General features: G+C 38.6%; 1 protein-coding gene across 5 annotated transcripts in view; it reads right to left on the bottom strand.

The window, feature by feature from the left end:
- Positions 1–14,823, bottom strand: part of LOC148037627 (uncharacterized) — a 214,651-nt gene that overhangs the window by 18,536 nt on the left and 181,292 nt on the right. Inside the window, exon 6 of one of the 5 annotated variants that reach the window (XM_087677342.1) lies at positions 13,588–13,747. The exons of the other annotated variants lie outside the window; for them this stretch is intronic. Within the exon in view, the coding sequence (XP_087533468.1) occupies positions 13,712–13,747 (36 nt within the window). The 3' untranslated portion in view covers positions 13,588–13,711. Of the gene's footprint in view, positions 1–13,587; positions 13,748–14,823 lie in introns of those variants that run through there. 5 annotated transcript variants of the gene reach the window in all.

The following is a 14,823-nucleotide window of genomic DNA, read 5'->3' as shown; positions in this document are numbered from 1 at the left end:
AGCTTACTTGCCAAAGCTGATGGATTTGCTAAATGAAAAGATTCGCATGAAGATCTTGAATGGGTCTTTGAGATTTATTCAAGACATGCAACTGGTGAATAAAGTGACCATAAGAAATGTGGGCGCAGGTCCTATGGTTGATGAATTTGCACAGGCTTTTGTAGGCAGAGTGATCTATTCTTCAGGTGATCTTTACTCAGGTTATGATCAGTTTCAGCTTGCAATTGAAAGCAGGGATATCACAACCATGAAGACTCCTTTGGGGTTAGTACAGATGTGTACTCTCCCACAGGGTGCAACAAACTCAGTGGCACACATGACAAATGCTATGAATAGGGTTGATGATCGACAAATATGTGCAAATAAAGGCACCAAAATGTGCTCACATGAAAACAACTTTTTGTAAAATGACTCATAGCAAATGTACCATCTTGTTAAAATTTGTCTATGAAGCAATGTACAATGTGTAGTCCAAAAACTCACATTAAAAAAATGTAGAAAGGAAAAGAAAGGTCAATACCTTTTGTCTCATTTCAAAAATTGAAGGGTCTGTAGACCTTAGCCAAGATGTATGCAAATTCAATTTTTATATATCAAGAAAAGAAAAGGAAGAGGTTTGTCGGGTGATTTGAGGAGGTGGGAGGTTGAGGTAGTTACACCCTCTCTCTTTCGTTATCTTCTCCTCTCACGCTTCATTTCTTCCTCTCCCATTTTGGCACAACTCTCATCTTTCTTGTTCTTGCTTTCCTCTTATGTGCTTCATGCTTATCTTTAATGGAGAGTGAGGAAGAGGAAGAGGGTGAGGATGGAAGAATTTCTCTCAATTTCTTGTGTGCCATTTCCTTGTGTTTTGAAGCAATGGTTTCTTGGTGAAGAAGAGGGATTTCTTGCAGGTTTTTGTGGCCAACAAATGTATTTGCAGCCTCTCTTGGCCGGTTCATGGTTCGATTTGTGCCATGGCAGGGTGCTGTTCAAGGGTACTGAGGGATTTTATACCACAATTGACTATGCCCTTCTTGGATGATGTTCCAATCAAAGGGTGTGCAGTGGATGAAAAGAATGAAGAGATGGATGCTTATGGATGCAGACAATTTGTTGCAGACCATATTGTGAATTGTGAGAGGATTTTGACACGTCTAGAAGAGGTGCATTTAACTCTTTTTGGACAAAAGTCTATCTTTGGAGTTGAAGAGATTTTGATTGTTGAGCATATGTGTGGACCTTATAGGCAACGGCCATCACCAGCAAAAATAGATGGGATTGATAGAATGCAAGATGTATGCACGAATGTATCAGAGGTGCGTAGATTCTTGGGTGCATGTGTGTTCTATTTGATATGGATTCCTCACTTTGCACATGTAGCCGATGCTCTTTATCAGCTTCTAAGGAAAGGTAAAAAATTTCATTGGGAAAGGAAGCATCAGAAAGCAATGAAGAAATTGAAGCAACTCTTAAAATCTACTCCTACATTGAGAAAGACTGACTATTCACATGGAAAGCCTATCATTATTACTGTTGATACAAGCCCAATCGGGATTGGATGGGCAATTGGGAAAGATGATGAGAAAGGACAAAGATATGCAATTCGCTTTGGTGTTAAAGTATTAACTGAACGATAGAGAAGATATCCACAAGTTAAAAGAGAATTATGGAAAATTATGATAGCCCTTAAATGTGATAAGGAGTATTTTATGGGTGCTCATGTAGTCATTGAGACCGATTGTTTGCCGGTATTGGGTATGATTACTAGTTGTACTACCCCGAACATTGCTATGCTTCGGTGGATTGTATACATCAAATCTTTGAACCCTGAATTTCAGCATATTGCAGGAAGAGATAACCCAGTGGCAGACATGTTATCTCGAGCACGCAATGAGAATGAAGATGGGATGATGGATGAGGTGGAAGAAGATGACTTTCTTATGGCTGAAAATGATGTTGCAAGAGTGAATTTAGCAATGCAAGGTGTTGCTATAGCATTAATAGAAGCTTGGACAACAAAGAGAAGACACTTTAGATGTTTTGCATCTTGTGTAGAAGTGTTTTTGTAAGAGAAATATGTAGGAGAGTTGCTGAGAATTGGTCAATATCTCAATACATTAACAAAGAGAGATGAATGGTCAGATGAGAAGTTTAAGAAGATCAAGAGGAAAGTCTATGGATTTTTCTTAAAAGATGGATACTTATGGAAACATGCTAAAAAGAAACAGGGTATGCCATTGCGAGTTTTGGGTGATAGAGCTTCACAAGTAACTGTTATGCAAGAATTTCATGAAAGCTTATGGGCTGATCATAAAGGTGTTTGGGGTACTTTTACAAAGATCAAAGAAAGATATTGGTGGGAGGGTATGTATAAGGATGTTGCTCAATTTGTGGAAACATGTAGATATGTTAAATGTATTCAACTGTGAGACATCGGGATGGATTGCAACCCACATATCCGTTTTCTCTTCATTTTAAGTAGGTCGTGGTGGATTTGGTCACAATGCCTACAGGTCTTTGGCAAATGAGGTATCTTGTGCTTACTCGTGAAGACTTGACTAATCAAGTGGAAGGGAGAGCTCTACGTACTAAGACGACAAATGCCGTATGTACTTTTCTCTTAGAAGAGATCTTTTGTCGATATGGCTGTGTGGGAAAAATTAGATAGGGGTGAGCTAGATGCATATAAGGCTTATGATTTCTTTGCACGATTGGGGATAAATCTTGCTTTAACATCAGCCTATAACCCTGAAGGAAATGATAAAAGTGAAAGAGGTCATCCACCTATTGTGAAGGCATTGGCAAAAGCATGTGGAGAGAAGGTAAAAGAGTGTCCATGATTGCTCCCTTATGCTTTGTGGGCTGACATAACAACTCATAGCGTTGTTACACGATATATGCCTGCAAAATTGATGTATGGTCAAAAAACTATCATGCCAATAGAAGAGATGACAGTCACATGGAGTGTGTTACCTTGGGAGGAGAAGTTGAATCAAGAGGAGTTGTTGACCTTATGCATTAGACAGTTGGAAAGAAAGTTAGAAGACATAGAGGCAGCAACTGCAAAGTTAAGGGTAACAAGGATACAAAACAAAAAACGGTTTGACAAAAGACATAGAATGAGACCAAGAACCATACAAGATGGGGATTGGGTATTGGTTTATGATAGCAGTTTAGATAACTAGCATAGTGATATGCGTAAAGTTTCCAAAAGATGGTTTGGACCCCCTATGTGGTAAGACAAGTGTTTGATAATGCTACTTATGCATTAAATGAGCTGGATGGGATAGCCATCAAACTTCCGGTAGCAGGAAAAAGAATCAAATTATTCAAAAGGTGGGAATATACTACCTACGAGTTGCCAGAATTGGAAGAAAATAGTGGTCATGGTACAGGGGCTAGCCAGGAAGATATGGAAGATGAAGAAGTAAAGGATATGGTTGCAGAGGATGAGGAGGACTCAAAATCCTCTGACAACTAGGATTTTGGCACGTACTAGAGGATGTGCAGGTTCAGAGGGGGTAGATGTCGTGATGTTATGAGGACATAGTGTGAAAAAAGTATGGAATGCATCATCGTCCGACTTCTTTATTGATCTAGAGAGTCAATGTGATCTGAGCCATTAGTACTAGTGTGAGTTGTATGTATTATCCAAAAATACTAGATTTTTGGATAATTTTAGTCTATTTTTAATATGATTTATTGTAAAAATCTAAAAAAGTTAGAAAAAGCTTCTAGATTAGGATGACATATAAAAAGCTAGTTGCTTTTCCAGCCAATTAGGGGATTTTCACAAGAAGGATAGATTGATGAAATCGCACGTGTCGTAATTGCTGAAAACTGTAAATTGAACGGAAAGAATAAGAAGGAGTAATCTAGGAGATCCGTGAGCAAGTGTCCTGGGGTTTTACCCCCCTTTAGGAGCCAACGGAGCCATCAGATTTGGGTTTCAAGTAGCAAAGGAGCTGTAATTTTTATGCACGTTTTGTTCTACGAAGAAGCTCCAGGAGATCTAACGCATGGAGATTGCTTCTGAGTAGTGCGAAGATTCCAGGTTCTTTCTCAATACATATTGATTCAATTCAGTGTGATTTGTCTTTGTAGTGTTTACCACTTGGGTATTCTCTATCTTCTCTTTCATCTCCTATCTCTACTTCCTTCTACTTCTGATTCCCGGTGGATTCCACCTTTTGACAAAAACCCCTCCGACATCGTTCACAGTGATCATGATAGAAGAGCATTTTTCCTTAACTATGAAATTGAGAGAAGCTAAAACTCTTATGAGAAAGCTACAGAAAGCCCAAATCTATTTTGTGACAAGGCACACAAACGGCGATGTGGATGCTCTAGCAGCTAAAAATTTGAAAGAGGTAATGGTGGGCATCATTACAGTAAAGCTCCCCTTGTTTCTCAAGTTTCAACTACAAGATGTAATTTATTTTCTTGAGCATAGTGAGACACCTATACATATGAATAAGAGTGAGAAAACTCGTTGGCTACTAAGGCCACTAAATACCACTTGATAAATGATATGTTGTATTGTAAAGGAAAGGATGCAATACTTAGAAGGGTGCCAACAACAAAGGATATTATGGATGTGATTAAGAGCTACCATGAGGGGATTTGTGACAGACTTTTTGCTCATCAAGAAATAACCAGTAGAAAGATTCTCTAAGCTGAATTTGTGTGGCCTAGTCTGCATCAAGATGTGCAACATTGGTGCCGCACTTGTGATGCTTGCCAAAAGGCCTGACCAAGGAAGCTAGTGCATAAGAAACAAAATCCCATAACTACATATGGCCCATTTGAGAAATGGGGGATTGATGCAATAAGGCCACTCCCACGAACTCAGTCTGGCAAGGAATATATCATAATGGGTGTGGACTACTTAACGAGGTGGGCTAAGGCTTCAGCAACTAGTAGGATCACAGCCCAAGAAGTGGAAAAATTTGTGTTTGAAAACATTTGTTACAGGTTTGGCACACCTTTAGAAATTATCTCTGATCGGAGCCTTGGTTTTAGGGCTAATCTAGTGGGGGAGCTAATGGAAAAGCTAAAAATCAAGCGCAGGCATTCTAATCCCTACTATCCATGGTGTAATGGTTTGGTTGAAAAGGTGAATGGGTTGATTTGTAAGATAATTACCAAGCAAGTACACAGGCACCCCAAGCACTGGGATAAAAAATTGAGTGCAACTCTTTGGGCCTACAGGACTTCATTCTGAACTTCACTTGGCTATACTCCATTTCACCTCCTTTATGGTCAAGAGGCTTTGCTTCCTATAGAGGCAGAATTGGCTAGCTTACGTGTTTTAGTAGCCATTCAAGAGAAGAATCAAGATAAGAAGTTAGAGGAAAGGATCTTGGATCTAGAGAGGCTAGAGTTAAATAGAGAAGCAACAGTCCAATACTATTCTATGCAGGTTGAAGAGAGGAGAAAGATATTTAATAAGAAGCTGGCTAGCAAACACATAAGGGCAGGATCACTTGTGCTACGCTATGATAACCACTTTTACAATAGAACGGATGCTAAGCTTGTGTTCAAGTGGGAAGGGCCATTCATGGTCATAAGGAGATATCTAAATCGCAGCTATAAGCTAGGTGACATGGATGGGAGGGTTCAAAAGACAAGGGTAAATGGATGGTGACTCAAGCCTTATTTTCAAAGAATTAGGGACACTTTAGAGCAGTCATTCGACAAAGAGCCACCAATGAGGGGATGCAATCCTCCCTGCTCTATTGGATCATTACTAGTAAGCTAGAGGCATGAATGCCTCTAGCCTAAGGGGAGGGCTAATGATCCGGGTTTTTTACAAACCGGATTTCTACTACTAAATTTGGCCAAAACACCTATCAAGAGCCTTATCCATAGCTTAAACCCTACATATTATCACTTTGGGTTTACTCTTCAAGCACTAGGTATGCTACATTGCTTCTCAGTTATGATTACTCTAGCAAGTGGGAAAACAAGTTCTTACAAGGGATGTCAATGTAAAGGGTAAAAGGGATGGGTTATCTTAGGGAAGGTGGAAATGGATTACACCTAGGGGTTGAGTGAGTGCATAGATTTTTTCAAAGGACTAACTTTCAACTACACTTGGGTTTCACCTGCATCACCAAGATCTGGGATCTATCACCATTATTAAAGGACACCTCACCCTTGTACACAAGTCAATGTCCACGTCATGGTGTCATTTGGATCTTACACAAAAGCTTACAAGCATGGACCCCCTCTGTCACATGCTTATATGTATATACAGAATTAATGTCAAATCACCTTTTGAAAGCTGTTTTTAATCAATTTAATAAATCCCATGAAAAGTCTAATTTCAAGAAAATATTCCCACATTGCACGACCAATTTCGAGCTGGTCTACAAAGTTGTAGAAGAAACTTTCTTCAGATTCTTCACCGATTTGAAGTTACAAAGGCGCAGACTGTTAGCTGCTGCAGACAATTTTCTTCTCTCTTTAACCATTATCACATCAACTTTTTATTTTATTCTTCTTGTAAATATATTATAATAATGTATTTTGGGCATCCACCTCTTGTAATCTAGCTCCCTTTCTCTAGCTCGTTTACCACCACCCTTGACTTCTTGCATGATGACCAAGGTGGGGACTTGTCCCATCCACTATTTTCCATATTATCAAAGATGCCATACATAATCTAGGATTATGTTAATCAAGAAGATTAGCTTAATCTAATCCCTCATGGAGGCTATATAAGGTGCCCATGGAGATGTAAAGAGTGACATAATCACAAGCACATGAGAGCACTCTAGATCACCAAGCCCAAAGGGGAGCCACTAAGAGCACATTATACAACACCCTCATGCTAGTCCATCTCTTTGAGGTAAGTTATGAGTGAGTCTCTTTTTTAGAGAGACTCTCTCTCGTATTCTAATATGACGTCTAGATCATATGGTGTCCATCTCTTTGAGGTAAGTTATGAGTGAGTCTCTTTTTTTTATATAGCATTCCATGAATATATAATGGTAAGCTTCCTCTACCTCTTCTCCTCTTGTCTCCCTCTCTTCTTATCTCTCTCTCTCTCTCTCATATTCTAATATGACGTTTAGATCATATGGTGTCCAGATCATATGTACTCTATCATGATTCTAATATGGCATGCAATTTATGTCCTACTCCATGTGGATCCCGTAAACTAGGCTGTTGAGTCACTTTTTTAGCCAACCTATCACTTTCACATGGTAAAGGCAAAGCCACATGATTAATCTTCTTTGCAACTATTTTGTACTTTGTATCCACCCTTGCTTCAGCCCTGTTTTGTAGGCCATAACATTCATGCTCAGCAAACTCTTGAATGACTTTACACATCTCTAAAGTGTCAACTAAAGAACCTCTTTTTTTTACTTGTTTTAAGCATTAATTGCTACAAAAATTTCAGCCATTGTACAGCATCAACCAGCCCTAAAAACAGCCTTGAAATACCTTCATTTGCAGCCATCAAACCATGTCTTCAAGTCTTTTTTATCCATCCTACATATTTCTTTTCAACCGTGCACATGGCTGAAATATTCTTAAAACTGCTGAGAGCTGAAAAGATGAGTGAGTTGCCTCTTATCCACCCAATCTCTAATCCTCACTAAGAGAGCTAAAGAAGGGCACCACCTAGCCAAAGGGAGGATGGGCTAGGATATCCCTTTCCACAACTTCATAAGAGATAATTTGAGTGGAAAGAACCAAAACACAACTTCACAAGGGAAAATTTGTATCCCATCTTAAGGGAAATGAAGATGATGGAAGGTTAAGAGAGGTGATGGCTCTTAATTTTTCACATTAATATATATATAACATGAGCAAATAAGGATTCCCCACCAATAGAGCATATGTCAAGTCTTACTTAATAATTAAGTATGAATGTAGAGGGAGAATTAGAAGAGAGTACATATGATCTGGATACCATATGATCTAAACGTCATATTAAAATATGAAAGAGAGGGAGACAAGAGGAGAAGAGGTAGAGGACGCTTGCCATTATGTATTTATGGAATGCTATATAAAAAAAAAGAGACTCACTCATAACTTACCTCAAAGAGATGGACTAGCATGAGAGTGTTGCATAATGTGCTCTTAGTGGCTCCCCTTTGGGCTTGGTGATCTAGAGTGTTCTCATGTGCTTGTGATTATATCTCTCTTTACAACTCCATGGACACCTTATATAGCCTCCATGAGGGATTAGATTAAGCTAATCTTCTTGATTAACATAATCCTAGATTATGTATGACATCTTTGATAATATGGAGAATAGTGGATTGGATAATTCCTCACCTTGGTCATCATGCAAGAAGCCAAGGGTGGTGGTAGACAAGCTAGAGAAAAGGAGATAGAATACAAGAGGTAGGTGCCCAAAGCACATTATTATAATATATTTACAAGAAGGATAAAATGGAAAGTTGATGTGATTAGGATGAAAGAGAGAAGAAATTTGCCTGCAACAAGCAACATGTACCTTCGTAATTTCAAATCGGTGAAGAATCTGAAAAAAGTTTATTCTGCAACTTTTTAGATCAAATCAAAATCGATCGGGCAGCGAAAATTTTTCTTGAATATCGATTTTCCTTGGGATTTATTAAAATTATTCAAAATGATTTCCAAAAGCTGCTTTAACTTTAGTTCATTATATATATCTATAAATACATATAAGCATGTGACAGAGGGGGTCCATGCTTGTAAGCTTTTGTGTAAGATCCAAATGACGCCATGATATGGGCATTGACTTTAGGCGTCCTCTAATGATGGTGATAGATCCCAAAACTTGGTGATGCAGGTGGAACCCAAGTGTAGCTGGAGGCTAGTCCTTTGAAAAAATCTATGCACTCACTCAACCCCTAGGTGTAATCCATTTCCATCTTCACTAAGATAACCCATCCCTTTTACCCTTGACATTGATATCCCTCCTAAGAACTTGTTTCCTCGCTTGCTAGAGTTATCATAATCGAGAAGCAATATAGCATACTTAGTGCTTGAAGAGTAAACCCAAAGTGATAAGATGTAGGGTTTAAGCTATGGGTAAGGCTCTTGATAGAGTTTTGGCCAAATTTTGTGGTAGAAATATGATTTGTAAAAAACCCAGATCATTGCCAAGACTACATGATGCCCATTCCTGCAATCCAGGCACAAACACACTTTTCCCCTTTCTTAGAGACATAATTATTTTCGTAGAGGCACTAGCCTCCACTTACAACAGTGCTGTCTAAAAACCCTTAAACTCTCGTGCATTAGGTGGCATGAGATTGTCCCGTAACCTATTCTAATTGTGAGGATGATTTACACAAACAGTGAGAAACTGTACCGCCTTTGTATTGTATTTACTCCAAACCCGAGCATATGAAGAACCATCATCTAAGGCTTTTGTTTCTAGCCTTGATTCCGAAATATGGGGCTTCCCCAAAATCATTGGATAACTACATGAATCCTGCACAAAAAGATGATATTCATCCCTAATATCTCCAATAGTCATGGGTACATTGGAACAAGCTGCATAAAGATTCCCTGATGAATTGTTTGTTGCGTGCATGCACCATCCCAGATCTACATCAATCAGCCAACCTCCATTCTCATACAAACTGTGTGCCATAACATTGATTTCGGAACCATGATCCAAGAGAGCTATGCAAGGCGTCTCTCTTTCTCCCACTTTAACAATTGTCTCTGTTATAGCACGAGTCCAATACATTCGGTTGAATAATGACTACTTGGAATAAAATGAGCATGTTCTTCTTCATGTACTTGATGGATATCCCCATTATACATAGCCTTCTCTCTATGCTTATACTGCCCATAAGACCAATTTCAGCCACAAGCTTGGTGTCTACACTCTCATTTAACCCATTTTCAACATCAACCTGCTCCAAATCAGAATTACATGCATCATCGTATTTCCTCTAAAGTTGTTTCTCTATGTCTTTGTCAGCCTGCATCAATGCTTGCAAAACTTCACCATCAAACTGTCTTTTTTATTTCAGCATATCAATGATTCACTCCATCCTATTCTCCCTCATATACTCTGACTTGCATAAGCCAATTCAGACTTTGTTGTTTTGTCTTTTTCCATGTAATCTAAAGCTTGCATCCAAACACAAGATTTTGCTTTAGCCATGCCTCCTTTTCGAGCTTCATCAATCCTTTTAATTCTCAACCCATATATGGCTGCATCTATGGCAACAAATGCTGTCCTTGCAGCCATATCTTCCAACCTCTTCTGTATGCTACCATTTCCAAAATTTAGCTCTATTGAAAGACCAATTTCTGTTGCATGTATTTTGCTATCTTTCCAAAATACTTTTGATTCCACTTCTTCACGATAGGCTGTACATACTCACTTTTCATATTGTAAACTGTCACACCAAATGCATCTCCTCTTGTATCCTTCTTTGTACAGTCTTTGGACTATTTTCTAAGCCTTCTCTTCTACCTTAACATCCAGATTTTCGACCGTTGTATAGATTTCTATCAAATTCAGCCTCAAATCATGCATGCCTTTGATTAATTCATCCACAACATCACCTTTAAGAGCCGAACCAACAGGTATAGCCGATTGTTCTGCCATAGCCACAAGTGCCTTAACTGCAATTTCAGCCCCTTTTTTAGCATTGTAGCAGGTGTGGTGGTTGTACCCCATCTTAATTTCATCCACTCTCTCTTTACCAACATATGCACTACCTCAGTTACATTAGCCCATAGCCTTGTTTCAAAAGAGGCATCTTCTAAACGATCAGTCGGCTTCTCCTACAAGACAAGATCAACAGCCTTCAGAAACAAATCAATTTTCTAACTCTCCAATGATTGGTGCTCATCAGCATCCAACTACACAAACCGACTTTGAAATTCACAAAGCAAAGCTGTAGCAGTCAACTCGTTATTGGGCTTTTCAATCCAAATTGTAAATATCTTTTTAGTTACCATTCTTCATCTTCCAAGAAAAACTCTTCTCTCAAAGTTTTCTTAAAAGCTGCCCAATCAACATCTCTTCTATGTAACTCATCAATCCAATTGTGCAATGCATGCATGGCCAAACGGGAGAAATACCGACTCCATGCATACTGCAATACCCCATGAAACAACATCTTTTCTTCATACAACTGGATGAAGGCCAAAACATTTTGACCTTTAAACTGCTTCAATTCCTGTCCCACTGCCTGCAATGCTTTCACAACTAAGGAATCAATTCTTTTTGCTTCTTGCCAAGTTTGCATTTGTTGTTGTAACAACAACTGCTACTATTGTTATTACTGCAACAAAGCAATCATTTGTTGTAAAGCATCACCACCACTTGAACCTGCAGAATCCCCCATCTTTACACACCTGCTTACTGCAGACTTTCACATCGTGTTCACCATTGTCGAAGCGTTTGGGATCGAAAGTCTACCACATGGGTAAGAGAGTAGAGTGAAGGGAAACTCAGGGAGAGGAGTAGACAGAAGAGAAGGGATTTAAAGAAATAAAAGATGTAGAAGAATAATCATAGAGGTGAAGCTTGCCAATTTATTTCTACATTTTGAGAAGGTTAATCTCTTGTGGATCAAAAACATACACAAAATAATAGCTTCCTCCCTGCTACTCAGACTGCCCATCCGTATTTTGGAACCATCCACACTACAGACGCTGACACTAATGACTAATATGGCATTGGCTCTCTAGATTAATAAGAAATCCAAATGACGATGCACTCTAGATTTTTTCACACTGTGTCTACATAGTGGCACGACATCGTGACTTCATAGGGTATCTCAACCAAGACCACTACTGTGGGTGCCGGTGGTTGTTGTCCACAGGGTAGTTCTACTGGTGGCATTCCTTGTTGCTCTCTGGTTTGCACTCCCCTTTCAGCCCCATGGTGTACCCATAACTCACAATTAGATCCTCACATATGTCCCTGCTGCCTGCCACAGTAATAGCAAAGCCCTTGTTGCCTTTGTTGAGCATTATTCCACTGCCGTGGCTGGTCATTGCCCCATTGTTTAGGTGGCTGAACATTCCTGCCAAAACCTCTAAATCCTCTATGTTGTACCATTTTTGGTACAATTTGATTTACCGATGCCACTCGGGGTGCTGTATGTTGTCTTGTATTCCGCACTACAAGGTTGTACTAGCATTCTCTAGCTTCATGGCCAACTTTCTGACATATACTATATGACTTCCCCTATCTTCTTGAAGAAGTCATAACTCCCATATCCAAGAGCTATTTCTTTATCTTCTTTTCTAGCCTCTTTTCCAAAGTTGTATTTTCTCCTTTCTCTTGCCCCTTCTGCTTCTCCTCAGAAGAAGAACTCTTATCCTTCTTAGATTTCTTTTTATACTGTCTTTGCTTTCTTTTACTTCTTTCATAATCCGAATCACTTGATTCAGAATCTGTCTCAGAACCTAATGAGGTATCTTCATCATCAACACTATCATCTGAATCAAAATCATCTGAATCTGAATCTGAAGAATCTTGATTACTCTTCTTCTTAGACTTGCTCATACCAAGCCTTTTTTCCACTCTTTGTGCCGCTTCAACCAATGCATCAATGGTATTATTATTTCCCACCTCTACATTAGCAATGGCTCCTGCAATACCCTTATCCAACCCCTTAACAAAATATGAATATTGTAAATCCAATGATTCAACCTATTCACTAGGTTCTTGAATATTTGGGCATAATCCTAAACTAACATATTATTTTGCTTGATTTCCTTCAACTTTTTTAAAACATCTTAAGCAGTCTTATATTTTCTAAATCTGCTTAGAAAAGCATTCTTAAGATTATCACATGTTGTGAAATGTCCAGCATCATAAGTAATATACCAATCCATGGCTTTACCCTTGAAGGTTGCTGTGAATTGTTGTAATTTGACATGATCCCCAAACATATTATTAAAATCATTGGCCACCCATCTTGTTTGAAACTGTACAACATGGCAATCAGGATTTCTTTCTTTTTACCAGAGAACTTAGATCCCCTAACCTTAAGGTTAAGTGGTGGATTAGGATTCATAACTCTTGGCTTCTTCTTCTTTATTGGAGGCAAGGGATCAGAAGTAAGAGACTTCTTTGTTTTAATTACTCTACTCCTCAATAAGGCGGTACTCCCTAACACCAAATGCTGCAATCTTTCTACTGCTCTATCAGGAGGAGTTGAAAAATAATCCAATTTAGGTATTCCATTTTCATCTTCAATGGGACTTGGAGGAGATTCATTGGATGTGGTAGGAGAATTATATGTTGTAATGGTACCATTAGAGGTACCAATATCCTGGACCTCCTCTTTAAACAAGGAAAGCACTTCTTCATCTAGGATGGGATTTCCTCCTACTTCCCCAGCATCATTTTTCAATAACCCCCGATGTTGTCCTACCAATAACTCCTTGAATTCTTTAGATTTGTTGGGGTTAAAATAACATTTGATGGGTATAGGTAATTCTCTAACATATATGCAGAAATGTAAAGTTAAACCTTTGATTTGCATCATGCTACTTCAAGCAATCTACCATTGCTTCAAGAATCAACCAGATTCTCAGATTTATATCATCAAAGAAGATTATTTTGATTATGCTTTAACATCCAAAATAGAATACAATAGAATAAGACTGATCCCCATGGCTATGATACTGCATAGTTGCTTCCTGCAATGATTCTGCTTTATACAGAAAATTGCTTCGTGCAGAAAACTCCTTCATGTAGGAACTACTACTTTATGTAGGAATTCTGCTTCAAACAGAAAATTCACTTCATGCAGAAATGGCACCCCATATAGGAATCCTGCTCCATACAACAATTTGATTTTTTGGCCTCAATATTTGCCATTTTTAATGGTGTTTGAACACATAGACACAGAGAATCAATTGCAGCATATACAATAGAAAACCCTTCGAACTCCATACAGAAAATACGTTTTTCATCCATACAACAAAATCGTTTTTCACAAATCTCAATTGTTACTACTTCAAGTCTATGCACAAATTCTGCACCCAGAAAACCTTTCAAACTGCATACAAGAAATAAGGTTGTCTTTCCCAAAACAGAGTTGTTTTTGACAGAGCTTCCAATTTCTGGCATCAACTGGATTATGCACAAATTTTGCAAAAAGAACTTTTCCTCATCAATATGGATTGCGACAAAGCATATCATAGTGTCAACTAGAATTTCATATCAGCTATTATTATAGCTATGAAGTTTGACCCCATCTTTAGTAATCTTGTGGCCACACTTTTTGAATATGCTTGTACCTCAATTAGCATCAATGGCTCCAATACTTAGCCCTTTTCCTTGAAATACTCGAGTAGGCAGAGATGCTCCCTAGCCCCATTGCTTTCTGCCCTCATTAATGACCCTCTACTCACGAAATTAGCCTATAAGAAGGATCAATCAAACGGTTGTTCTTATTTAATAGCTCTTAGCTTTTGCTTAATTCTTTGCAAATGATAATGCTTCTATAATTGAAGCTGAGAAGGAATCAATAGCAAACCTAGTTGGAATTTATGTTGAATTCTATCAATTGATTGCCTCAAAGGTCAACCAAAGGAAATATGAACTTTTCTTCCTCTAATGGAAAGTTCCCGATCCTTGGATCCAAGAACTAGGATTCAAAGTCATTAAGATGGGAGATTTAGTACACTACCTGGGAGTGGCCATTGGTGTGGGTGTGACTATGCACCAAAGATTTAGCTAGCTCTTGTTAAGATATTTATAATCACACCCACGGTGGCCTCTTTGTATGAGACAGTTCTGGGTTTTGGACATGCCAGAATCCCATATGCATAGAGAGGGAAAACTGCTACCCATCCAACAACTATAAAGCATTGTACTTGACTACCACTTTTACACACATATGAAAT

This window comes from Lygodium microphyllum, chromosome 4 (assembly GCF_053477565.2).
Source record: "Lygodium microphyllum isolate KBCC chromosome 4, Lygodium_microphyllum_v1.1.10, whole genome shotgun sequence".
NCBI classification, from domain to species: Eukaryota; Viridiplantae; Streptophyta; class Polypodiopsida; order Schizaeales; family Lygodiaceae; genus Lygodium; species Lygodium microphyllum.
This window is presented reverse-complemented; position numbering and strand designations above follow the sequence as displayed.